Source organism: Indicator indicator, chromosome 4, assembly GCF_027791375.1.
Source record: "Indicator indicator isolate 239-I01 chromosome 4, UM_Iind_1.1, whole genome shotgun sequence".
Classification (NCBI taxonomy): domain Eukaryota; kingdom Metazoa; phylum Chordata; class Aves; order Piciformes; family Indicatoridae; genus Indicator; species Indicator indicator.
Window position 1 is genome coordinate 44,798,302 of NC_072013.1, and position 26,670 is coordinate 44,824,971.

Below are 26,670 nucleotides of genomic sequence, written 5' to 3' on the forward strand. Positions count from 1 at the left end.
GAAAAAAAAAATCAGATGATAAATGAATTTTTTACATTTTGTAATACATTTGCTATTGAATTTTTAAAAGTCAAGGCCCTTTGCAGCTGTTTTAAGAGCTCAGACTCACTGACAAGACTGAAAAATCAGCTGCAGTGGCATTCTATATTCCTCAGCCAGCATAGATGCTGCTGGGAAGACAAGGTTAGAGAAGAGGAAATGTTATGTAAATGAGTTATTTACTGCATTATTTCCTGATCAGTGAGCCATTTACATGCACCTTTTAAAATGTTTATAAATTCTCTGATGCTACATCAGCCTTGACCTGAGTTCTGAAGAAACCCTGAGTGAAAGGCAGACAATTTTAAGTTGTCTTACTACCTTCTGGAGAAATTTTCATTCTGTGGATATAAAAAAAAAAAAAGTTAGGAAGCTAACTAAAGAAAGATATTTGAAAACACCTCAGCCTTTCCTCATAAGGGAGATGTTCTATACCCTGCTTTCAAACAACTGTACTTCAGCACTTTTGAGTGATGCTACAGAGCTGACTATGGATAGTACCTAAAGAGATCTGTAATTTTCTTTGTAAACAAACTTAGGATAAAACTGTTTTAATAAATACCTCCCAGCCAAGACCAGCTACAAAATCCTCATAGGCTTGACTTCCTCCAGTGTTTGTAAGGATGGAGTGTTTATCTTCCTGCCCTTCAGCAACATAAAACACCGCGATCTTGTGTGTCTCTCGGCTGTAAGACAGAGGACAGTCACTGCATGACAGTGTCTCTACTAAAACCAAACCAAACTATGCAAGCAGTACCTACAGACCACAGCTTTAAAACATCAAAAAAGACAGTGGAAGCAAAGAACAACTACATGACTTCTTTTTGAATGCCTTTTATGCTTCTACATTCCCATTGTGTTCTTTTCTAGTCTGGTCCTCTCTGAAGTTTTATTACACAGGAACAGCGTTTACCTCTTTCAGCACTTCTGAGATGTAGGATGGTGCTGACAGTTGCTAATGGAGCAGCTGAAAGGAGCAAAGGCTGGGACACAGACATTATCCACACTGCACTGCCCATTACCAACAGTGCCTTGTCACTGCTGTGGCAAATGGAGCTTCTGCAACTGTATCAACAATCTAAATATTATAGCAACGTCTCCTGTTCACAGCTTGCTGTTAAGATGCTGGAACAACTAAAGGTGGTTTCTCACACTTCTAAAACCTCTACTGGATTTTATTTCTACTTCTATAAAACCAAAGTTTTTAATTCTGTGCTGTAACTCCAACTAGAATTCAATTTCTTCAAATATGAACAGCACTGGAAAACAGCTAAACAATTAGCTGAAGCTTAAAAGGGGAACTCTTTAATATATCAAAGTTTTAAAACTAATCCATGTTATGCACACAAATGTTCAAAATTCTAACTTGTTTCGAAGTTTGTTCTATCTCATTATATTCCAGTTGCAGTGTTTCAGTCTGCAAATAACATCAATGTAGCTTCAAGAACACCAATAATTACTGCACAGTGCAAAATACATGAATAATTTACAAAACTATTGCAAAAATTAGTTCAACTCCCACATCTATGCAATTAGAGCCATTTAAGCCCAAGCACTCTTAAAACAAGTAAGCAGGCAGCCATTAAAAGAATTTACCATTGTCTTGAGTCCAAATTTCTGAGTTCTCGAAGTAACTTCTCATTTTTTTTCAGGAGATGAAAGCTCCTTCTAAAAAAGAAATGTGTGACTTTTTTTATCACCTGTTCACTAATGGCTACAAAACAATCCAAGAATGGTACAAGAACATTTTCAGGTCCATGCAAGAACACTCAACAAATGTTTTCATCTTTTCAATAGTCCTCTCTTATCTAAAATATTAAGACACCTTTTAAAAATACAACTGTTACTTTTTTTTTAACTCCAGGAAATCTTCTGTATCCTTCATAGCCCTGAGTTGTACAACTTTTACTTCTTTCCACTACTTTCTGTCAGTCTACTGTGATCCAACTGCAATAAATCTCTCCTCTATGGAAGATCAGAGAGAACTTTCTTTGACACATATGCAAGCTGCACACTTGACTAGGCCATTATATATATATATGCTTAGTGACAAAATACAGGCCCATAATCTGCTGTCCTAGGGAGTTAGTGCATTACAGCTTTTGCTATTCTGAATTGCAGATGAGAGCAGAACATCACCCACTAGTCACCCAGCCAGCTGCAACAATTTAAAGAAAAAACAAAACAATATGTTAGAGCAAGAAAGGCACTTTTCATTTCTTTTAAACTGGTCTTAAGATGTTTCCCACGAAACACAGTGGAAATTTAAGAATAGTGCTGCTCAAAGTTACACTGCCTCGAGGAATTAAAAGACCAAAATAGGAAGGGTTGTAACACCAAAGTTTTGTCTGCTCCCAGTGATATCTCACTGACAGATTATTTTTGTTTTACAGAACATCCATTTCTCTTCATAGTTGATAAAATATTTCAATGTTTCCAATAAGGAATTTGACAGCTCTGGCAAAAGAAGATTTCAGCAAGATCCTCAAATTCTACAATGCTAATACTTGTACATGCCCACATATATTTGCAGACAGACACCTAACTACACCTCCACAAAAATGATAATGTAAAGTGACATTACTTTTGTAACTGAATGTGGCTTGTCTCCTGTTGTTCTAAACAATAACCAAACACTACCAATGTTGAAATATATAGTATGGGACACATCTTTCTCATTAGCTAACACAGATACAATGCTTTGAGGCCGCATGCAAGCATGCTCTTAGCCAGCAAAGCAGCAGGACACTGTTCAGCAACACAATAGTTGAGAATATGACACTTTCAGAATCTTATTCTGGCACAGAGAAGTAATGATTTTTGCAGGAACATACATGGGAAGCAAAGAGAGCAGAAAAGATGCCTTCTTTACCCATGGTAGCACCCCTTAGTACAGTTGTTGAAAGGATTTCATTTTTAAGGAATGAATATAAACAGCAATAAAGGTGACAAGCTTCCTCCTTTCTGTCTCTCTAAATGACAGGTTGAAATGCAGAAGAAAACTGACATTTCCCCTTAGTTGCACATTTTCTCTCATCTTTTGTTGCCTGGCCTGGAGTATTTTTGGCATAACTCACTCTATGATCAGTTATTATTACATGGCATGACCAACGCATGACCAGCCTTTAAAAGAAAGCTCTTAAATGTGAGTCTTCTCTTTTTACCTTTTATCCCAAGAATTCATTCCCAGTATACTGAGAAGTAATCTGCAGTAGTAAAATGCTGACTGGGGCTTTTGTGAGGTTGGCTCATCCTGTTCCATAGCCCTCATATTTAAATCATTGAAATGCTTTTCAACAAACTCCCTCTCTTCTGTGTGCTGTTTCAGAATTGCATTGATGACATCGTTCTCCTGCTTCTCAGAAATGCAGACTGGCTGAGGAGCAGGAATGTTGAGGGAGACACCAGTTCTCTGTAAGCATTCAGGGCTTGTAACACCTAAATACTGCAGGAGCTCATCAAGGGCATCTTCTTCATCCCTGATCGTATCCCATGTTGGTACAGTGTCTCTAAATTTCCTTTTTACTTGGAGTGTAATTCCATCCCTTGCAGATACATCCTCAGACACATGCTCAAAAGACGAGAGAGTATCTTCTGGTTTATCTTGCTGAGGTAATGAAAGTGCAAAAGAGGTTTGTTGGGAAGATCCACATAAAGATGATGGTCCATACAAAATGGCTGAGTCCCATGAGTATTTGCCAGACAGATCACGCACTATGATTCTTACATTTGAATTAGCAGAGGCAAGCCCAGCAGACAGTCCTCCCCCAGGCATATCTTCTTCTGCCTGGATTTGTATGCAAGACACCAGGGAAGTATTGTTTAACACAAAGAACTGAAGGTTTGGGCTCTCAAAAAGTTCAGGAGAAAGTTCAGGACTTTCACTGTAAGGATTGTCATTGTTTTCACACACTTGACTGGTTAGCATAGCAGGACCCCCACTCATGGGATAGTGGCCTAAGTGGTTGACTAGGTGTGTTATCACAGTCCGAGCAGCAACAGAAATTAATCCTTGTTGCATGTGAGTTTTCACTGCAAGAGAAAGAACACAGGCTTTAAAATAAGAGTTCAGAAAACAACACTGAGGTTTATGCATCTCTTTTGGTCTCTTCTTTCTGGGTTTTAAACAGATTATGAGCACTGCAAGGTGAGGAAAATACACATTTTGATGAATGCTGGTCTCGTAGATAAATAGCACGAAAAATCGTAAGACAGTTGAAGAAGAATCTTCATTATTTCACAGATGACCATACCTCCTTTACCATACCATTGTAATCAGCATAGCTGTTCTAAAACACAACATTTCTCAATTTAGTGAAAAGAAACCTTAAATTGCTTGAGAGTTTGTAATTGTGTTGTAAGAAGTCCATTTCCAACCGAAATGGATTTTTTTATTTCCCCACATCATTACATTGTGAAAAACAAAAGAACATAGATGCACAAAACCTCTAATCCATCTTAATTTCCCTGGGGAGCATATAGCTGTAAACTAGGCTGAGAACAATACTGGATGATTTTAAAGTACTAAACCAAAGACAGGGCTATCTATGCTGAACACAATCTAACAGTAGCAAATTTTTTTTTAAAAAAGGAAATCTCATGCCCCAGCTGCATTTTAGGAAGTTTCAGGCTGGAAGAACTTAAGAGGGTGGAAGAGAAGTTGTGGCTGTCTTAAGTCACATCTGTCTTGTGAGATGCACTGGTATCTCAATATGGTTTTGCCACCTCCCTCCTTTCTTCTTCCACTTACAGACCACGTTATCTAAATACAGAAAAGGAGTTTCTTCTTGTTTATAACCCTACCTTGCTAGCCTAGTACTTTATTGTTACTGGGTTCTTCTATCAAATCCACTCTGTTACCTAAGCATTATGGAGCTCATCTTGTCAGGCAGACAAGACTCAACTGGCTCAGGGTAACTCTACTGTAGAAGATGACAGGCAGAAGAGAAAATCAGCTCAGTATGGTAAAGGATGTATTTCTGCAGACTGCCTCTCAAAATTGCACCTGGCTGCCCTCAATTTAAGGTTTATAAGGGGAAGATAAACCAAGACTATTCCTCAGAATTACATCATATATTTTAAAACACATTTAATATTAGAATCATAGAATCACAGAATTGTTAGGGTTGGAAGGGACCTCAAGGATTATCCAGTTCCAATTCTCCTGCCATGGGCAGGGACACCTCACACTAGATCAGGTTGCTCAGAGGATGAGGCTTCTACCACCTCTCTGGGCAACCTGTTCCAGTGTCTCACCACCCTCATGGTGAAAAACCTCTTCCTAACATCCAATCTGAATCTACCCATTTCTATTTTTTTTCCATTTCCCCTAGTCCTATCACTACCTGACATACCTAAAAAGTCCTTTCCCAGCTTTCTTGTAGGCCCCCTTCAGATACTGGAAGGCCACAAGAAGGTCTCCTTGGAGCCTTCTCTACTCCAGGCTGAACAGCCTCAATTATTTTCTATTGAAAACTTCTACAAATACTTCCCACCTTTTTTATCATCAAAAATCCATCAAACTGGAATAGTTTTGAACCATGTTAATGTTTCACTTAGTATTTACTGATAAAATGCAACCTCTAGGATGTGTGAGTATGGTATAAATTAACTCACCTCCCTTTCCATTGTGTATTTATACACAATAAAAACGAACATTTAATAAACAAATTTCTTTTTGCGGTTTAAGGTATCTTAATTGGTTTAACTGGAAAAAGAAATGCAAATTTGCAACGTGTACTGATTGTCATGACAAATCTTTAGTTTCTGAAGCACTGGAAGCATTCTGTATCTGCAAAAGTAAACTATTAGTAAATATATAAATTTTTTTTCCTTTTTGTTTTTATTCCCCACACAAGGTTTGGCTAAAGCACGTAAGAGATGTTGGGGATTCTAGCTCTGTATCTGAACTGCAAAAAAAGGAAATATTTAATCCTGTTAATAATTTGCAACATCAACTTAATTTTTACACTATTTCAAAACTCAGGACGAACTCACATATTTTAATGAATTGAGGTCTTGAAAACCAATATAAACAAATTTGGTATTATATTTTTCCTATTAATAACCTTCTTGAGGTTTAAGATTTACAAACACAACAACATTCAGTGAAGTTGAATTAAATGCTCAGATACTGATAGCACACAAGGAAATTAAGTTATAGTGCCATCTGCTGAAATATAAGAAGGAACTGTAAGCAAGTTTATACAAAACAAAGAGAAAATAAGTTGGATGCTTGGAGAGTAATTTATCAGTGCAGTACTCACCAGCACCTGGCTGCTGATGTGCAGAGGCTAGGTCATCTTTGTCAGGAGGTTTATACCAAGTGTTTTGCACTTGGCACTGCACAGGTAAGCAAGGTAATACACCTCTCAGGTCCCCAGGAGCAAAGACGTGTGAGTTTCACAGCTACCTGAAATCTCACACTGTGTACATGAAATGTCTTTGGTTAAGTTCTGCCAAAAAAAATCTGACAAAATGACAGGGACCTGTTAGCACAAGTTATTACTAGCACTGTTTTGTGGCAAACCCTAAAGACCTCAAACCCCACCATGGTTTTATTCTGCCTGTGTGTATGAATTTACACCCTCAGAGGACTAAGGGACAAATAGAAAAGGAAGGTGTTACAGTGAAACTAAGTGGCACATCAAATTCAAAACTGGAAGGTACATTCCCAGACCCACCACAGTCTTTCTTGGGAAATTTTGCTCCTGGATTAAAATTAAGGGAATTGTGATATGAATCTGCCATTGCCTCTTTTATAAAACTGCAATCCTTCTCACTGAGTCTTCTCTCAGGACACAGTATTGTTGATGGGTATTGGAACTAGATGATCCTTGTGGTCCTTTCCAACCCTGACCAATTCTGTGATTCTATGTGTTTAGCAGCTGCTTGTGGATTTAGCTGCAGCTAAATGCAGTGCAACACAGAAAAATCAGAAGTATTAAGAGGAACGTATTGAAACATAAACTGTTATCCTGAAATAAAATAAAGCCATCTTGACACTTTCTTTGCCACACCGCAAATCAGGTTTTGGTGATGGATTCCCTTAGCTAAAAAAACAAACCAAGCAATGTTTTTGAAAATATGAGAATTTTAAATTAAATTTTCAGCTTAAAGGATACATGCTAATAAATTCTTTCTAGGAGTACATCTCCTTAGTGAGGAATGACTAGACATGGAAACTCTTCGAGTGAGTATCTAAATCATACTGATGTCTTTATTGTCAGCTGCTGAAAGTTGATTCAGGTTTAAACATAACTTTTAATATACTTAACAGTTAATTTCAACATTATACTTTGTGTATCTCATGCTGCAATCTACCACTCTACCTGAAATGTACAGAAATTTCTGATGATGCAAGAAAAGCTTTCTATTGATGTCAGCTGCTGAAAGTTCATTCAGGTTTAAATATAACCTTAATATATTTAGTAGTTTATTTCAAGATTATTCTTTGTGTATCTTACACTGCAATCTGCCACTCTATCTGAAATGTACAGAAAAGAGGACAATTTTCCAGATAATCCCAGGTGTAATAGATTTCTTACGACTTGGAAAGTTACTGAAACAGAGAAGGGAATAGTTGCCTTCTCCCCACACATTACCTGTTTCAAAAGGATTTATTAACTCTTTGCTTTGCCATTTAGTGCAGGGCTTGCTCCAGCCTCTCAACAGATCCTGTCCCCACTACATACTGATACACAGCTGTATCACTGAAAAGCCTCATACCACGTCATACTGTAGCTAAGTGTCCATAAAACTTGTGATGGATCTGACTTTGAACAACAGGAGATGTAACAGGGTATGTCAGTCACATCCATTAAACTAATCAAAAGCATCCCATCAAGAAATCTGACATCAGTACTTTAAGCTTTGATTGTGCTGTAAGGGAAGAGAGTCCCAGCAGTCCCCATCCTGTTTTTGTAGAACCTTCCTGATTTTCCTACAACTGCCATCTTGCCCATTTCCATTTCTTCAAAAACAAAAAACAAACCAAACTATGACAGCACTTTTACTCCTCTAAAAAAGACACTGACCACTGGCATTTAGCTCTGCTGCTAGCTTGCACTAATTGACCCTGTCTTAATCAAGTCCCAGACTGGTTGTTATCCACCAACTTTACTCCTCTCACTCCTCCAACAATGCCAGGGAGAACAGATGCTGTGCAGTCAGCTAAGCACTGCCAATTTTATTCTCTGCTTGGCAACGTGGACTGGAAGCGCCAAGGTTGCAAGACAGGGGTTGTAATACAATGCTGTAGTTTGCCAATTAAATTTCACCATCTGACTTACGATTCCAGAAACTTTAATAAGCAGCTTCCTTAATTAAGGAAGATCTGAAATGACTTTTTTTTCTTTTCCCCAAAAAAGAAATTTAACAAGAAATTAGAAAAGCAGAGACCACGTAAGGAAACGCAACCCGAAGATATCGATACTGAGGCTTTGTGCCACTAGGCTCATTTAAAGGTAAATCTATTCAGGGTTGTCTTTTCAGATTGTCAGATTAAACAAGCCGCATGGCATTTGCTGCTAAACCATAATTACAGATTATTACAGCATACAAAAGATGCCAGGCATAAAAAGCTGCTACAATTCACCACGCTGTAATAGGACATGCAGTGAAAGTTAATTTTGGCAAATGCTTTAAATATTAGCTTTACATAATATGTATAGGTGAGACTGTAATTAGGACAGAATGAATCCTTCGAAGCTTCTTTCATTCTGACCCAGCAGATGATTACTTTTTACTAATAAGACCACAGCCATTTGACAAAAAGCCAACTATAGTACCTTGCTTCATTCTTCAGTAAATTTAATAATTACAGCTCCTCCTGCCAATAGTTCTCAAATCAGACTTGTTCAATCCAATACTGAGCTTATTAGGGAACAGCTCTATGTTAAGAATTCTTTGGCCAAAAAAGTACTTGAGGATGATGAAGCATGCCTTAGACAAGGGCACAATGATTAGCCATTTTCTCTACATAAAAAACAGCACGTAGACACTACAGACCACAAAATCACCTGCTGTTAGCACACAGCTGCTACAAAGAGCTGCTGCATTTATCTGGTTCTTAGTACCTTTAAGGAAGCCTAAATGGAACAACTTAATATGGAGGGAGAATAGCACTACACAGAGTTTCTGGTATCAGTATTAATCTCATCTTTTTCAATTTTCTTCCCAATGCAGCTGTTGGATATTTACTAGATACATTGTGTAATATATGCTACTCCTCTGTAGCTTAGTTTCTTGATACTTTTATTTTCAGGTTCTGAAAAAAAAATTGCAATTCCTGGGTCTCTTAAGGTTCTAAGCAGATGAGAGGAAATTTCTCTCATTTTAGATAACTCTGTGGTTTTATACAGCGTAAACAGATTGACAATAAATTATGAGAGGCTACAAAAATTCACAGGAATCTTTCATTATTTCAAGCTCAGATAGGAAAGAAATACAAAATATTCTTAGAAAAAGAAAGAAAATTAAGGAAAAAAAAGAAACTAATTTACTGAAAGTAAAATGAAAAGCAATGTTTATTCATGCTGCGGTACTTAACACTTCTTCCTGCTACACAGAGAGCAGGAGAATCCATATCAAATTGATTTTCATGTTGTTCAGAAGATAGTTATTTCAGTTAATCAAACAGTAATTGCTCAAAATTATGTTAGCTCACTCCAGTCTAATAGTTCCTGTCTAGTGTCCAGGTATAACTTAAACCTTACGCTTGAGACCAGCACTTCAATACTGGAAACCAAGATAAAACCTTTCAAAAGACAATGCATACAGGCAATTTGACAAACCTTCAGTGACTGGCTGAAGTTTAGAAGATCTCTCAGAGTCTGGTGAATGCAGTGGTTCTGGTTCCTTCAAGCTTTCTAAATGCATAAAAGGATCATAATCCACACATGCCAAATCAGAAAGGCTTAGAGGAAAATATTTAGGGTTGCTAAAACACTGAGACCCATAGACACAGCCATGCAGAACCTAGAACAAAACCAGAATTTCATGACATTAATTACTGAAGTTTCTACTTGATAGTTCTATAAGAAATTAAGTTTATTTTTATTTACATTTTTTAAAAATTATTTGTTAGAATCAGGAAGGCAGGACAAAATGTTGGAAAATTTTAGATGCTTAATGTTTACAGAAACAAAACCTGGTGTGCAAAGAAATTATTAAAATAATATCGACGTCGAAGTGGAATTTAACAGTATTTCCAGGAAATCACAGGATCACAGGATGTAGGGGTTGGAAGGGACCTCCCAAGATCATCCTATGTCCAACCCCCTGCCAGAGTAGGACCATAGAATCTAGCACAGGTCGCACATGAATGCATCCAGACGGGTCTTGAAAGTCTCCAGAGAAGGAGACTCCACAACCTCTCTGGGCAGCCTCTTCCAGTGCTCTGTGACCCTCACAGTGAAGAAGTTCCTCCTCATGTTGAGGTGGAACCTCCTGTGCTGTAGTCTACATCCATTGTCCCTTGTCCAATCACAGGGTGCAACTGAGAAGAGCCTGTCCCCTCCCTCTTGACAGCCAGTCCTCAGATATTTATAAACATTGATTAAATCCCTTCTCAGTCTTCTCTTCCCCAGACTAACCAGCCCCAGCTCTCTCAGCCTTTCTTCATAAGGCAGTGCTCCAGTCCCTTAACCATCCTGGTAGCTCTCTATTGGACTTTCTTGAGTAGATCCTTGTCCCTCTTGAACTGGGAAGGCCAAAACTGGATGCAATATTCCAGATGAGGTCTCACCAGGGTAGAGTAGAGAGGGAGGAGAACCTCCCTCAATCTGCTGGACACACTCCTCTTAATGCACCTCAGGATCCCATTGGCCCTCTTTGCCACAAGGGCACATTGCTGACCTATGGACAACTTGTTATCCACCAGTTCTGCAAAGTCCTTCTCCACAGGGCTGCTCTCCAGCAGATCACCTCCTAACCTGTACTGCTGCAGTTTATTATTCCTTCCCAGGTGCAGGACTCTGCACTATCCCTTGCTGAACCTCATTAGGTTCCTCTCTGCCCAGCTCTCAGCCTGTCCAAGTCTCACTGGATGGCCACACAGCCTTCAGGTGTCTCAGCCAAGCCTCCCAGTTTGGTATCATCAGCAAACTTGATAAGCAGACAGTGTCTGTCTGTCTGTCCCCTTAGTGATGTCATTGATGAAGATGTTGAACAGGATTGCACCTAGCACTGATCCCTGGGGCACTCCACTAGTTACAGCTCTCCAGCTGCACTTGCCATCATTGACCACCACTCTTTGAACTCTATTTTATAACCAGTTCCTAATCCATCTCACTGTCTGTTCTTCTATGCTGCACTTCCTGAGCTTACTCACAAGGATGTTGTGGGAGACAGTGTCAAAAGCCTTACTAAGGTCAAGGTAGACTAAATCCACTGGTCTCCCTGCATCTACCCATTCAGTTACAACATTACAGAATGCTGACTACTCCAAATGCCCAGAGGACCTCCAGAATGAGCTGCTCCATCATTTCTCCAGGGATAGAGGTGAGGCTCACTGGTCTGCAGTTTCCTGGAACCTCTTTCTTGCCCTTTTTGAAGACTAGAGTGACATTGGCTTTCCTCCAGTCCTCAGGCACCTCTTCTGTCTGTCACAATTTTGCAAAAATGATGCAGAGGGATAGAGCAACAACATCAGCCAGCTCTCTCAATACTCTTGGGTACATCTCTACAGGGCCCATGATCTTGTGAATATTCAATTTATGTAACTGATTCCTAACCCAGCCTTCATTGACTAGTGGAGAGTCTTCCCTTCTCCAGGCTTCTTCTCCTTCATCCACGGTCTGGACTTCACAGAGTTCAGTCTTAGGAGTAAAGACTGAAGCAAAGAAGATGTTGTGAATATTTTTACAATATTCATGGAGGAATATGTGATTTGTGTCAAGTGAAGGGTTAAGTTCAGTGAATTTTAAAAGACATTTTTGGCTAGTTTATTCACTACAGAAGACATTCAGCAACTCTGCCTTCTCTGCATCCTCAGTTCTCAGGGCTGCCTCCTCGTTCAGCAGTGGCCCTACACTTTCCCTATTCTTCCTTTTCCTACTGATATATTTGAAGAAGCCCTTCTTGTTCTCTTTAACTTCCTTTGTTAGTTTTTGCCAAATCACTAATCTGCCTTTATTTTTAGATATCCTATCTTCTTTAATTACATATACTAGGTCTAAGCTACTGGAGGTTTTAATCCCTTTCCCTTGCAAAAAAAATTCCCATCTTTGTTCTGTGTCCCTAAAGACAGTAATTATAACTTAGCACTTTTTAGCTCACTTATTGCTAAGTATAATTGCTTGGTACATAAAAGCTACATCCTCCTTTCTTAAATATATAGCTGGTCTTCTACAACACAAGCATCCACTACTGATATGACACACAAAAAGAAACTTGGTTAAACGTGATAAAATGAAAATCAAAACCCAACAACTCCAAATATACCAGAGATATAGTAGGTTCAGTAAAATGTAGAAAAAATAAGTCAGCACTCTACATTTCACCAGTAGGGAGGTCAGCTTACAGAACACTTCTGTCTTTACTTCCATGAAAACTGTCAGTACCTCCAGGCAGAGAAGCTTTTATTTAGCAAGTAAAGAAACATGTACCTTATATATACAATTAAGAACCGATCTTTCAGTCTTATCATTTTCTGCTCCTGTAGTGTGAAGAGGCTGCAGCAAGGTCTTTAATGGCATGGCCATTATCCAGTCCAACAAGCACAGAAGTAAAGAAACCACCAACTGGAACAAACATTTTGAATTACAAATCAATTAAACCAGCACTTGTTACTTTCCATTTATCACTATCATTTTACTTCTCTGGTTTATTTATTTTTTTCAGTTCAGTAGAGTCAACCTTCTACAGTAAAAGCAGGTTTAAAAGCCACTGTATATTAAAAACCTATGGCATTAGTAAAAGCTTTGGCTACTGAGATATTTAACAAAGACACTAGTTTGTCATCATGGCAGGTCTTGAGCAGATACTGTCCCTAAGAGTATATCCATGATTTTCCCAATTGATTTGTAGAGTGCTGTGTTTAAAATGTCAGGTTACAGAGGTATGAATTAAGGCTGATGTGCCATCTTGCACATAAACCTCACTGTAAAGTGAATCAAGGATCACACAAAACTGAGCAATTTCAGCTGCTTTTAGTGCTTCATAAATAACAGAGAATTTCCTTCATAACATGTCAATAATGCTGTGCAGCACCAGGTTATGATCTGAAACAAATCCACCTGCTTTCTGCATTGTAGGCCATTCAGTCAGCTAAAGAACTGACTCCCTCTAGGGGACATTTTGAAAGACTGTAGAATGGAATTAGACTAAGACACACATACACACCAAATTATTAACTTACTGGCTTCAAATGTTTGTTTGGGGTATTTTGTTTGTTTGTTTTTATTTATTTCAAAAACTTAGCTGTGGAAGAGAGAACAATTCAGATAAACAGCTGCAAATTTCTCTAAAATGTCTCCCAAGTTAAATAAGTCTTTCAAAGAAAAATCACTTAACTAATTTACTAAGAAGCAACATAAACATCATACCTATTTCACATAACACATTACAACTTTGTCTCTCAGAGGCACTGTATAATAAATGTGATGATGAAGAGCTCTAAGTATTTTTATATTAAACTAATTTTTAAGTAATTCATTCAGTTTAAGTTTGCCAAACTAGGTAACCAATGATACTTGACAGAATGATTGCATTAGTACTTGGGGAAACTTGTTGATGTATGGCAAGCATCTCAAGTGGAAAGGAGGCTAGCTCAGCACACTGCTGTACTCTACAGCAGCCCTTGCCTACTTGCAAGCAGAGAAGAGAGGCAAAATAGAGCTCTGGAGACCAAAATAAGCAACAGATGAATGCCAGCTCCTGTGGGAATGGGTGGCTCAGAACAACAGAGCTGCCAGTGATAAACTACACTGAAGTGTCAAAGTTTGAATGACCATTGAAGCCCACTGTCCTAGAGCAAAGGCAAATAATTCAGAAGAGAGACAGCTTTCAGAGGGCAGAAAATCTGTGAATATCAGGTGAAAAAGGAGCCTGTTTGAGCTAGGGCACCCAGGCCCACTGAAAACATGAAAAGACAATAATTGTTTTGAAGGAAGACAACAATCAAATCAATGTAGAGACTACAGCTTATATATTGCTCAAGAAGGTACTTAGAAGTGCAAAAAAAATCATTATCTTATAAATATTTTGAAAGGTGTTCTCTACAAGTTGAGAATGTATTTTCACTACAAGACAAGTTAGGAAAGTCTACATGACTTGCTTTTAAGCTTACTGAGGATAAGGAAAAAGAAGATGTTCTAATTACTGAAAACAACCAATCTTAATTAACTGTAAACAAATATTTTCCTTCAAAAACTTCCAAAATCCACTTTCATATCTGGAATTCTGAAACTATGCTGTATTACACTTGGAAGAGCTGAATCTCTACTTCATGGCACAGCTTCAATTTTGCAGCAATGGTATGTCACAAACCTTCGGAATTAAATGGACACATCAGAAAACAACAACAACGAAAAATTGTTTACCCTCTTGTCCTGTTCATAAGATGAAGCTTCTGTGCTGGGTAGCAGATGGGTAATAGTTGCTATCAGAATCTGGAGAAAATACATCATAGTTTCACTTTAAAAGACCATTTAAATATTTAAAACTAGTTTTTAAGCAGGTAAATGTGACACAATACTAGATTCATGGTGAAATTCTACTAAAGTTATTTTGAGACAAATTACATCATTCCTTGCCACCTTTTTTTTTTCCCAATAAAATCCTTTTAAATGAATTTTGCAGAAGATATCACAGGAATATGTTCTGCTTGATGATGTAGGTGTATTATGGACAACAAAATGACACAGCTACTCCAAATATTAAGGCAGAAAGAGGTAGGGTGCAGAAAGGAACCTGACATGTATTTGTGTATGGGGCTATCTAAGCTCCCTTATTTCCTAGAATTACCACATTTGTAAACACCCTGCCTCTACTTATTGAGCAATATGACTGCAGAGGAGCAGAGAAATACTTGATAAAACTCTTTGGAAGCTGCCATATGATTCCCTTTATGGTTACCTGGGAAACCTCTATCTTTTCTCTGTGCTTCAGATTTACAAAGCAAGGTTAGCAGAAGCCAAGTCTAGTTGAAAGGTGTTCCTGCCCATGGTAAAGAGGTTGGAGTAGATGATCTCTGAGGTCCCTTCCAACCTAAGCCATGCTATGATTCTATTTCCTTGTTATTTAAAGTGTATTCAAAGTAATTGTTTTGTTTTATGATGAAACACTTTGTTTTGTTTTATGATGAAACACTTCAATGCAAACTTTCACGTACGAATATGCAAAATACACTTTCACACTAAACTTAAATGCACATATTGGAAGATATTTAATATTTTTAAAGTGCTTTTTGTTGACAATATTCTCATGTACAGTTGAAAAAAATAAGCAAGACATAGCCATTTTACATGTTAATACTGGACTCAGCAAGTAAATGCAATATGAACCCATGAAACATAAAATCATTAGGGTTGGAAAAGACCTCTAAGATCATTAAGTCCAGCTAATTATCACAGTATCACAGTATATCAGAGGTTGGAAGGGACCTCAAGAGGTCATCAGGTCCAACCCTCCTGCCAGAGCAGGATCACTTAGGGTAGTCTGCACAGGAATGCATCCAGGTGGGTTTGGAAAGTCTCCAGAGAAGGAGACTCCACAACCCCCCTGGGCAGCCTGTTCCAGTGCTCTGTCACCCTCACTGTAAAGAAGTTTCTCCTCATGTTGAGGTGAAATCTTCTATGTTCAAGTTTGAACCCATTGTTTCTTGCCTTATCTCTGTGAACCACGAAAAAGAGCCTGGCCCCCTCCACTTGACACCCACCCCTCAGATATTTATAGACATTGATCAGATCCCTTCTCAGTCTTCTCAAGACTAAATAGTTCCAGGGCTCTCAGTCTCTCTTCATAGGAGAGATGCTGAAGTCCCCTAACCTCCCTCATGGCTCTCTGTTGGATTCTCTCCAGCAGGTCTCTGTCTCTCTTGAGCTCTGTCTCTCTGGGGAGCCTAAAATTAGACACAGTATTCCAGGTATGGTCTCACCAGGGCAGAGTAGAGAGGTAGAAGAACTTCCCTAGACATCAGTAAGATTATGTTTCTGCTAAATGAATATTTTGTGAAACATACCTATCAATATTCTAGTATTTTAATTTCAGTGAAATACATTTCATTGTTACATTAAAAAAAATCACATAAAAAAATTACTTACTTGAATAATTCTTAAAGGTGAATCAGCTTGATACACTTGAAGTCTATGTACATAATGTATCAGCATGCTCAGCATACTGCAGGCAACTTGGGCTACTGTTTTATTTGGAAACTAGAAAAGAGAACACAGCACAATAGTGATGACATTTCATGTAACAGTATGTTAAGATGGTAAGGTGGTCTGAAATTTTGGTGGCAGTTCTATACATGTAGTCCCTGATGTAGCTAGAATTAAATTTTACAAAATTAAAAAGGAATTAACTGATGGTCATAACCAAATGTTAGCAGCTAAAATCAAAGGTTTGGGATAGACAATTAGGCAGTTGCACACAACAGGGAAAGGAGAAAGGAGTTTCCTAACTCATTTCAGATCAGTTAGTGCAGTATTATGAAGCCACAAAGAGGAAATTAATTTCGGCCTTAATGTTTATTAATGTTACTTCCTCACTGCAAAAAACCCAAGGTCTTTCTTGAGAACCAGGGCAGGTGAACAGCTGTGTCCCCAAAATGGGAGCCACAGTGCTAACAGTGAGACTAGCTGTTGTGTATTTGTTAGTGACTGCTGTGTACAGCACTTGTGTGAATGGAAATGAATGCACCTCAGCTTCTGTGCTTAATTTTTCTTTTCTCTGTTTTCTTTCAAAGGCAGGTAAACACTGCTGCACTGGAGCCGGCCATTAACAGTTACTGAAATGTTTAATTCACTGTGCTGGTCAAGGCAAAAGTGATTGCATTTGCACACTTAGTCCCCAGGCTTGGGACTGGATGCACATGCTGTCCTACTCTCTGAAGTGGAAAAATAAGGAAATGAAGAGACATGGAGACATTTCCATAAATTATTAATTCACAGGACATGTAATTGAGGATTCTCCCTTCACTGCACTTGCCTGAAAACATTAAGTTGTGTACCAAGCGACAAGCACAAAGTGGATTTTACAAGCGCATGTTATTCATCTAGGACATGAAAATCCTACAAAGATGAGCTAAAGACAAATCAGAGCAGAATGGTTATCAGCACAGCAAAACCACAGACTTCAGAAGACAGCCTAAATCACACAGAATTAAAAATAACGTACAATGGGCTCAAGGGAAGGACTTCAAATTCATTCTTACTTAAGAAAACACTCTGTCTTCACTGAAAGCAAGTGTTCCAAAACATAATACTGAGGAATCTGAAATCACTCAGAAAATAATCAGCTAGTTCATGCAAAATCTATTCTATTTCTTCAGGAAAGATGAGTGACATCAGAATTCCTGCACTGTTAAAAGAATAAAACAAAACATTTTACCAGTTTTAACCTCATTTTACTGAGCAGTGAGGCTGTCACAGGTGTGTGATGCGAGGTGAGTGTCTACGTCTGAACTCAGAATAGGGCAACTATGTTTCACAAATACTTAGACTAAATTTCTTGGCTTCTAAAACTGTTATTAAGTAGGCAGGGTACAAATTTTAATGCTCAAGCTTGACTGACAATCAAAAAAAAATTAAGCAAAATCGAAAGCTTAGCAATATGATTATAGAACTTGAGATCAAATCCAAATTGCTGGAAACAACCTCACAAGCTTGCAGGAAAATCCCAGAGCCACTGGAGAGGACAAAAGGAGTGGAGAAACAACAACAGTTTAATAAATTCAGTAATCTGGATATTCGTTGAGGAAAAAAATACCTGGGAAAAAAGCCTGGGGATTCTTGAGAATCTTTGAATAATCAGCTGTTCACTACCTAAAAATACAGGGAGCATATTTTTTCTTTTTCTTGTTTTAATTAAAAAACTCCACAAGAAACCAAAAAAAAAAAAAAATCACACCCACAAAAAACCAAACACACACAAAAGAGAAAGAAGACCATGAGGCTCTAAAATGATTTATGCAAATTATTTAACTGCTCTCTGTTGTCTCCTTGAAGATTTATTTTATTTTTTTTTTTATTTGAGAAAGGGTACAGTAATCAGTGGAGACATAAATTTAACAGAAAGGCTGAAGGCTATGCAGTAATGAATACAAATAAAGTTCAAATCTTGTGCACTCAAATTTTCAAGGCTTAATTCATCAGTAGAGCACTGCATAGGAAGTTTTGATTGACCCAAACAGATCAAACTCTTCATCTGCTTCAGAAGTCTATCCCAGCATGGTCATTATATCACATTTCAAAAGAAAACTTTAGAACAGATAGTTATAGAGCTGTCTATCCTGGAAGGACATTTTCTTGTACTCAGGCAACAATACTGAGTTTATGCTGGACAGCAAACAGATTCACCTTTTCCAAGTCAACTGATTTGCCCTGCCAAAGCCTTCAGAGATGGTGTGAAGGCAGCTGAGTGATACCACAAACATTTCACCCACCACTCCTGATCTTTGCAAAATACACTGTTAATAAGCAAAGTAACTCATTACTTTTATATGATTTGTATTTAGCAGTATAACTGTGGATATAATTTTTTACAAGTTACTCACCTGACAAGAAACAACCTGTCCATGAACTGTCATTTTGCCTGGTACCTAACTCTCAGGGTTCTTCTCAAAAGGGTAGCCTTACCATACTTTTCATTTTTGCAAGGATCCATTGCTTTCTGTATGTTACCTCAGTAGTTTAATCTTTCTTGCTTGCAAATAACCTGTTTAACACACATTCAACTAAGGCTGTATAATACAATTTGGTGACTATCTGCAGCATTTTTGAGAGGAGCATAATATAATCATGAGATAGAAGAGCGGACTGCTGGTTAGGATCCTTTGTGCTCAGACTTCAGCAGAGGTTAACACAGATACAGCACTATCACCACACTGCTGGGAGAATTGCTAGCTATATTCAGAGTGAGCTGCTGGACTGTAGTTCTGAATATGCTTCTGTGTTTCAAAAATGAGCATACAATTGTTGGTAATATTTCTCCTCAATGCTGTTTGCTCAATTGCACTTATCAGTAAGTTGGACTAGAACTACAGCTCCCTATCCAATAATTTCTCCTGAAAGTAAGAGAGTACAAATCTCTGAGTACTAGGAAACCAATAGACTGCTTAGGTAAACAAATTAAGGCTCATCTGTTTCTCTCATGATATATTTATGAACTTTTCATTTCACGATTAAACTCGATTGTGAATGTGTACCACTGCTAGGAAGAGGAGAAAAGCCAATGTGCTCTGGATGTTTTGCCAACACAAAGCAAAACAAACTAGAAATATAAAGGTATTTGTCTTCTCATTCAAGAAGTAATTGATGTTTGATGTAAATGAGATACACATGGTTTGTTTAATAAATATGTCAAAGCAAAATAAGAGAAATCATAGTCAATGTCAGGATTAAAAATAGTTCAAACTTTGACAAATTGCAGAAGTAAAATAACACCAACATCAGTTGCTCAATACCAAACTTGCACAGGAGCTTGATAAAATCCACTAGTTAGGGAATATTACAAAGCAAGGGGAAAACCTTGGAAGAGAGTATTAATGAAGCTGCAGAGGATGAATGTGATTTTGCAAAGCAGGAAATTACAATTTAGAGTCTAATACTAAAAGCCCTGCAGCTACCCATTTTAGACATAGATAAATCCTGCTTCACAGGATATGATCAACTGATTTGATAAAATACATTTCAGATTCCCATTGCTGAAAAGGAATTAGTGCCCAATATCTGACACAAGCTGTGTACAACAGGTGTACATCCAAATCTTCTTTCATGTGTATATGCAGAAAAATTAGACTATTTTGTAGAAATATGGAAAGGTTCTGAAAAACAAATTGGGAAATATTAAACCCCTAGATTTTTCACAAACATGCAAGTCTGCAAAATGCTGGTAAATGAAGTATTCTTAATATTCTACTTATTCCACAAAATGTGAGCAAATATGAAAAAGATTTGCAAAAAAGTAGGAAACAAAAACACTCATCAAGGGGGGGAGAGAAAAAAAAGCTTAAAAAGTGCAGCTTTTTAACAGAGATTATTAAAGGAATATACTCTTAATATGTTACCACTAAAATTGAAAATGGGACTGTGAATGCTAAAATGTGACCATGACTTTGCAACAGAAAGTATCTTTACACATAAAGGCAATGGGCATTTTAAAAGTGTTAGTCTCTCACCTTTAAAGAAACACAAATCACATTCAGTGCTTCCTTGATCTGAGGGTGATGTGATTCATGAACTAGCTCCTCACAGATCCAAATACCAAGGCTGCAAAGAGCAACACATCTGCAAAACAATGTGGGAGGACAAGTAGTTGGGAAACATGCTACAAGAATGCACGATTTTTATGATTTGTGGGATGTCTTGCCAAAGTCCAACAAATGTGGTTTTAATAGTTTGAAAAGAACTAGACAAAAATTGTATAATGCTGTAACATTTAAAATTAAGAAAGAAATCCCAAGTACCCTGGTGAAGGCAGACTTGGGCACCCCATATCAGAAATTCATATGCCTTTTTGTTCAGACAAAGTAAAAACTGTGGTGGAAGGTTCCTCCTTCCCAACATGAGAGTTTGATCGTATTTGTTTAGAGCTTCTGGGACATGGAAACAAGAAAGGGGAACGCTATTTGTTCACAGATACTTATTTTTTTTTTTTAGATTGACAATAAGCAAGAATGAATAGAGGAGGGGTAAACGAATGCTACAGACAGTATACATATTGTGATTAGATACTACAACTTCTGATGTTTCTTCATTTTAAATCAGGAAATAGAAAAGAAATGTAAGGGTAAAAGAGTATTTACATATAACTATCCAAATCAGCAGAAACGGATGAAATTTGTTCAGAAATGTTAAGAAGCTAGCCTAAGGAATCTCTGAATCATTAGTAATTATCTTCAAGAACACAGGCAACAAATACTTTGGAAACAACTTTAGAATTCCAAGTCCTCTGGATAAAATTGGAGAGCAACCCAAAACTGACAAGATGAAAGTTGGTCATGGGAACTGCAAAGCATTGTCTCTAGGAAGGAAAAGTCATATGCTAGAATAGAAACAGAGAAGAGGCTATGAACCCTGTGCTGTAGAAATAGGATTTCAAGGCTGCACAGAATCAGGAAACTTCTAATAAGCAGCAAAAAGACATCTTGTATTTAATTCTGTGTGATAGTGTAAATAAGATGTCAAACCACCTTTTGTCACTGAAATCTCAGCTGCAAGACTGCCTCCAAAATACTTTACTTAATACAATTTTAGAATAAAGACAAGCTTGAAGAAGTCTAACAAAAAAGTGACAATAATAAAGAGCTTTGGCAAATATTGCATATGGAGTAAAAGTTGAAAGGCATTCTGAGTGTAGATCACAATAAAGGAAGTAAATTGGAAGAAATCTTCTGACATGCTGTAAGTCACTGAGGAGTTTGCTTTCCAGTAAAAAAGATTTTTCCTATATACTAGTCGTAAAACCAACCTGACTGTAAAAATTAAGATGAGTATTGGAACAGTCTATCTAAAATTTCTTCTTTGAGAAAATTTCAGGACCATCCAGGCAAACTACTGCCAGGAATGTTTTAAGTACACTCCACTCTTGGAAGAGTAATAGCAATCTACACTACTGCTATTCCCATAGTAATCATCCCAATTATTTTTGAAAAAAAAAAAAGTACATAGCATGGATTTAATGATAAATGTAGATTATTTGTGCAATCTGACCCTGAAAATAATCTTTAGTGCACAGAAGAGTAAGGCTGTGTTACTATCAAAATTTTCTTCCTGCTATAGAGAACCATTCCACATCTGATGACACACTGATGTGCAAATTATCCAGGAGTCGTAAGAATCCCAGTGTAGTTATGTGTCCATAATGTTGTTATTGAAGAATCACAGCCTTAACAGTGTAAACAGAAATGGTAAACCCTGAGATTATCATCCTGTCACTTCCCTTTTCAGACTGTCAGTGGCAGGAAACGTATTTGATTAATACAGTTATTAATCTTTACAGACGGAGATCTGAGAGTAGAACATATTTCAGATAATTGACTTCCCTGAAGCTCAGCTGGGTCAAGGGTGTAACGAAACACAAAACATTGAGCTTTTGTGGAAGAGATAAGGAATAGAGATTTGTAGCTTGGGTAACAACAGCAGCACTCAGATTTGCCAGAGATACACAAAGCTATGTACCTAAATTCCAAGAAATCTCTGTTCTCTCCCAGGAAATCACAGGCAATTAAGCCTCTACTAGTGGCTGAGCCAATGCAGCAAAACCATAGTGTTGATCCTAAATGTGACCTCTGATACTAATCCAGGTGAACTCTGTACTGCTGTCAAGCAAGAGGCATCAGAGAATGTTATTACCAAAAGACAGTGAATAAACTGACACTGAGGAACAAGGCAATCAAGCTTCAGGAGCTGTGGGGACATCATCATCTCCACAATGAAGATAGACCCTTCTGATCCCAGAAGAAGAGAGACATAAGTAACCCAAAGAGACATGAGGAATCTATTCCTTTTTAATCTTCATTTAACATTACTACACATAGGATCAAACTCTGCATTCTGGGGGCACCACAACTCTGCTTTCTGAAAGGCTGGGCATGCACATGTGCCTCTGCTCCTATATACACATCCTCACAGCCAGAAAGGCTATGGAGACATGCAGGATGTTCCCTTCCTCTCCCCCAACCACATTGCCAGAACTGAGGATGAAAATACTGTGTGCTTCAGTGCCACGGGATCAGTAAAAATGCTCTGAACCAAATGGATTTAAATTATGCTTTTTAAAATTCTGTTTCGTTAAAGAATATGAAAAATACAACAAAAATTATCTCAATATTCCTTCCTTCCCCTGTGTTGAAAGATATTACCAACTCAAGGAAAGAGCAGGTAAATGGGATGGATGAAAACTGCTCTTGATTTTCCAAGCAAAAGGTTTTGAGTTTCAATGAGTTGATCTTTCCAGCAGCATTTTTCAGGTATGTAGTCCTAATACTTTGCATTTGTTAATTGACAGTGTACTAGTTGAACATATACAAACACTTCATCCAAATACATAAAGCACAAAAATGTGCTCTTCCTTGGCATGCATTACAGATACCTGTTCCAATACCACATGCAGGACTCTATAACTGAAAGCCTCTGAGGATGGATAAGGAGGAACAAAATCCTAAGCGAATTAAGAAACAGAAAACTGATTAAATGTCCTCTCTGAAGTTCTCCACTTGATGAAGATTCCTAGGTTTAAGCATCAGAGCAATCATTCCCTGGTTAATGCTTAGCTCAGTATTTTCTGCTTCCTTTCCATACCATAAAGAAGAACTCATGTATCTTGCATTACTTCTGTTTTTCAAATGAAATCATGTGGCTTAATAAAAAATAACCACACCTTCTTCATAATTAATCTTGCTTTTAATCAAAGAAAAAAAAAAGCCTCTCAAGTACAGAAAATCCCTGAGCTGAACACCAGGGTATGCTGGAAAAGCATACAGCTTATACTCTTACCCACATATATACACTCTTTCCTATCACCCACTATCAGAGAAAAGATCACATTATCACAGGATGTTAGGGCTTGGAAGGGAACTCCGAAGATCATCTAGGCCAATGCCCTTGCCAGAGCAGGACCACAGAATCTAGCACAGGTCACACATGAATGCATCCAGACAGGTCTTGAAAGTCTCCAGAGAAGGAGACTCCACAACCTCTCTGAGCAGCCTCTTCCAATGCTCTGTGACCCTCACCATAAAGAAGTTCCTCCTCATACTGAGGTGGAACCTCCTGTGCTGTAGTTTACATCCATTGCCTCTTGTCCTATCACAGGGTGCAACTGAGCAGAGCCTGTCCCCTCCCTCTTGACACCCAGCTCTCAGATATTTATAAACATTGATTAAATCCCTTCTCAGTCTTCTCTTCCCCAGACTAACCAGCCCCAGCTCTCTCAGCCTTTCTTCATAAGGAAGTGCTCCAGTCCCTTCATCATCCTGGTAGCTCTCTATTGGACTCTCTCAAGTAGATCCTTGTCCCTCTTGAACTGGGGAGCCCAGAACTGGATGCAAAATTCCAGGTGAGGTCTCATTAGGGCAGAGTAGAGAGGGAGGAGAACCTCCCTTGATCTGCTGGACACACTCCTCTTAATGTACTCCAGGATCCCACTGGCCACCTTCTTACCCATACATAGACACCCTTTCCTATCATCCACTATCAGAGAAAGGATAGTGGGCTAGATCAGCATTTGATCTGACAGAAGTTGTCTGTTCTTTCAATAGGTCTATTCAGACAGAATTTCAAATTCACCTGTTGTGATAGTGTTGCAGAAAACCATGGATAATATACACACAAACTTTTTCTCTGTGGTCTCTAATATTTCCACTTTAAAACAGCACAATAAAAGAATCTATTCATTTAGCTCTTTTTTGACAACCTACCTTGCAGGACCAGAGGGTTCCTCCCTTGCTGAACTTAGCACAGTTTTAATTATGAGTTCCTAAAAAAAGATGAAAATATTCACTGATTTACCAATAAATCCATCACATGAAGCATTCAGAAAAATATAATTTTATTACAGCACACACAGGATTGTTGCTTTATTGAGTCTCTATGTTTGTGGTCAGATGAATTGTTAGCTTACTACTACTACAAGCTTCTAGTCTGCCCCAGATGCTTGTTACTGTGCTAACCCAAGAATATTCTACAGATTACTGTCCTAATTTCTGCTCATTAACCATTTATCCAATTCTTGCCAAAATAAACACAACAAAAGATTCTCTGAAGCTAGCTTCTGTGAATCGTGCAAAGGGTATTAGAGAAAGAATCTATTGCTTCAAGGTTTAAACAAGAATTTTTTCCAAAAAATTGTTGATTAAAAGTCTTTGCAAGTAGCCACAAAACAAGTCACTAGAGAGCCTTAAGCATGACGTCAAGAAGAATTTTGACTCAACTGATGGAGATTCCTCTCAATACAGCTCAGGTAAACAGCTATTATACAATAGAAGTACAAAAGAAGAAGTTCAAAATCAGTCCCTGAAAGGCAGTGAAGTGTGAAGTATGAAGTAGCTTTGAAGCCATCATCTCTTTCTAAATTGAAACAGTTTGGAAAGTTACAGGGAGCCTTTCGTAGACATAGTAATCATACCTGACACATACACAGCAATTAAACACAGAAAATGAGCCCTGCCTGTTTTCAGAGTGCTGGCACACCACCCAACTCTGCGTTATGATAGAGAGGGTAAGAATCACAGAATTAACCAGGTTGGAAGAGACCTCCAAGATCATCAAGTCCAACTCATCACCCAACTCTATCTAAGCAACTGGACCATGGCACTAAGTGCCTCATCCAGGCTTTTCTTAAATACCTCCAGGGACATCGACCCCACCACCTCCCTGGACAGCACATTCCAATGGGCAATCTCTCTTTCTGGGAAGAATTTCTTCTTAACATCCAGCCTAAACCTCCCCTGGTGCAGCTTGAGACTGTGTCCTCTTGTTCTGTCACTGGATGCCTGGGAGAAGAGACCAACTCCCACCTGGCTACAACCTCCCTTCAGGTAGTTGTAGGCAGCAATAAGGTCTCCCCTGAGCCTCCTCTTCTCCAGGCTAAACAACCCCAGCTCCCTCAGCTGCTCCTCATAGGGCTGTGCTCCAGACCCCTCACCAGCTTTGTTGCCCTTTTCTGGGTGACTTTCTCCATTCACCTTTGCTTTTCCTCTAAAAGAACATATTGATGTAGAGAGCTTTTCTAAAGCCTCTAGAAACAGAGGTAGATTTCACCACTTGCGAATTGTCAGTAAATTAAGTAATATGTCTGGACATGTTCCTGTACAATCTGATCTAAGCCAAATCTAATTAGCACGGGAGTTGGACTAGATGGTTTCTGGAGGTCCTTTCCAACCCCTACCATTCTGTGATTCTGTGTTTTATCTTGAATCTCTTTGTCTCAGCTCATTAAATATGTGAGCCCTGCAAATAGCTCTAAAGAGAGTAGGCTTCAAAAGGTGAGACAGCACATCATTTCCTTTCACAAACATACAAACCCACTTTATTATTAATAGCAATTATAAAATATGTTCAGTATCTAAAGTTTGACAAGTAGTAGTATAAAGTTTGATCTTGATCCTGATAATCTATTTGAAATTATTTCTGAGAATCAGAATCTTAAAATTTTAGTTTGTATATCCTGCAAACATCACATTAAAAATATATTTGATTGCTGAATATCATCCAAATATTCTTAAAATTTCTACCTTAACGTCCGTAAACTGAGACACAGCAATGTCAGGAATGTTTGGGTGAAGAGCTGGTAGTTCATGATATAAATTGGGAAAACAAACTAGAGATCCTAAAAGAACTTGTGCTTCAACTCTTGGTGCCTAAAACACACAAAAAAAAGAAGGGTGGGAGGAAATATATATTCTTACTGCAATCAGGAAGCTGACAGTCACAGCTGCCTTAGGAGATAACAATGGTTGAAACTCTA

General features: G+C 38.2%; 1 protein-coding gene across 5 annotated transcripts in view; it reads right to left on the minus strand.

The window, feature by feature from the left end:
* Positions 1 to 26,670, minus strand: part of RALGAPA1 (Ral GTPase activating protein catalytic subunit alpha 1) — a 130,613-nt gene that overhangs the window by 42,818 nt on the left and 61,125 nt on the right. For all 5 annotated transcript variants that reach the window (XM_054400319.1, XM_054400320.1, XM_054400317.1 and 2 more), the window contains 10 exons: positions 26,438 to 26,563; positions 24,623 to 24,681; positions 20,381 to 20,489; positions 16,305 to 16,415; positions 14,583 to 14,651; positions 12,648 to 12,782; positions 9,834 to 10,017; positions 3,204 to 4,071; positions 1,636 to 1,707; positions 602 to 725 (listed from right to left, as the gene is read on the minus strand). In XM_054400319.1, the coding sequence (XP_054256294.1) occupies positions 602 to 725; positions 1,636 to 1,707; positions 3,204 to 4,071; positions 9,834 to 10,017; positions 12,648 to 12,782; positions 14,583 to 14,651; positions 16,305 to 16,415; positions 20,381 to 20,489; positions 24,623 to 24,681; positions 26,438 to 26,563 (1,857 nt within the window). The remainder of the gene's footprint in view (positions 1 to 601; positions 726 to 1,635; positions 1,708 to 3,203; positions 4,072 to 9,833; positions 10,018 to 12,647; positions 12,783 to 14,582; positions 14,652 to 16,304; positions 16,416 to 20,380; positions 20,490 to 24,622; positions 24,682 to 26,437; positions 26,564 to 26,670) is intronic.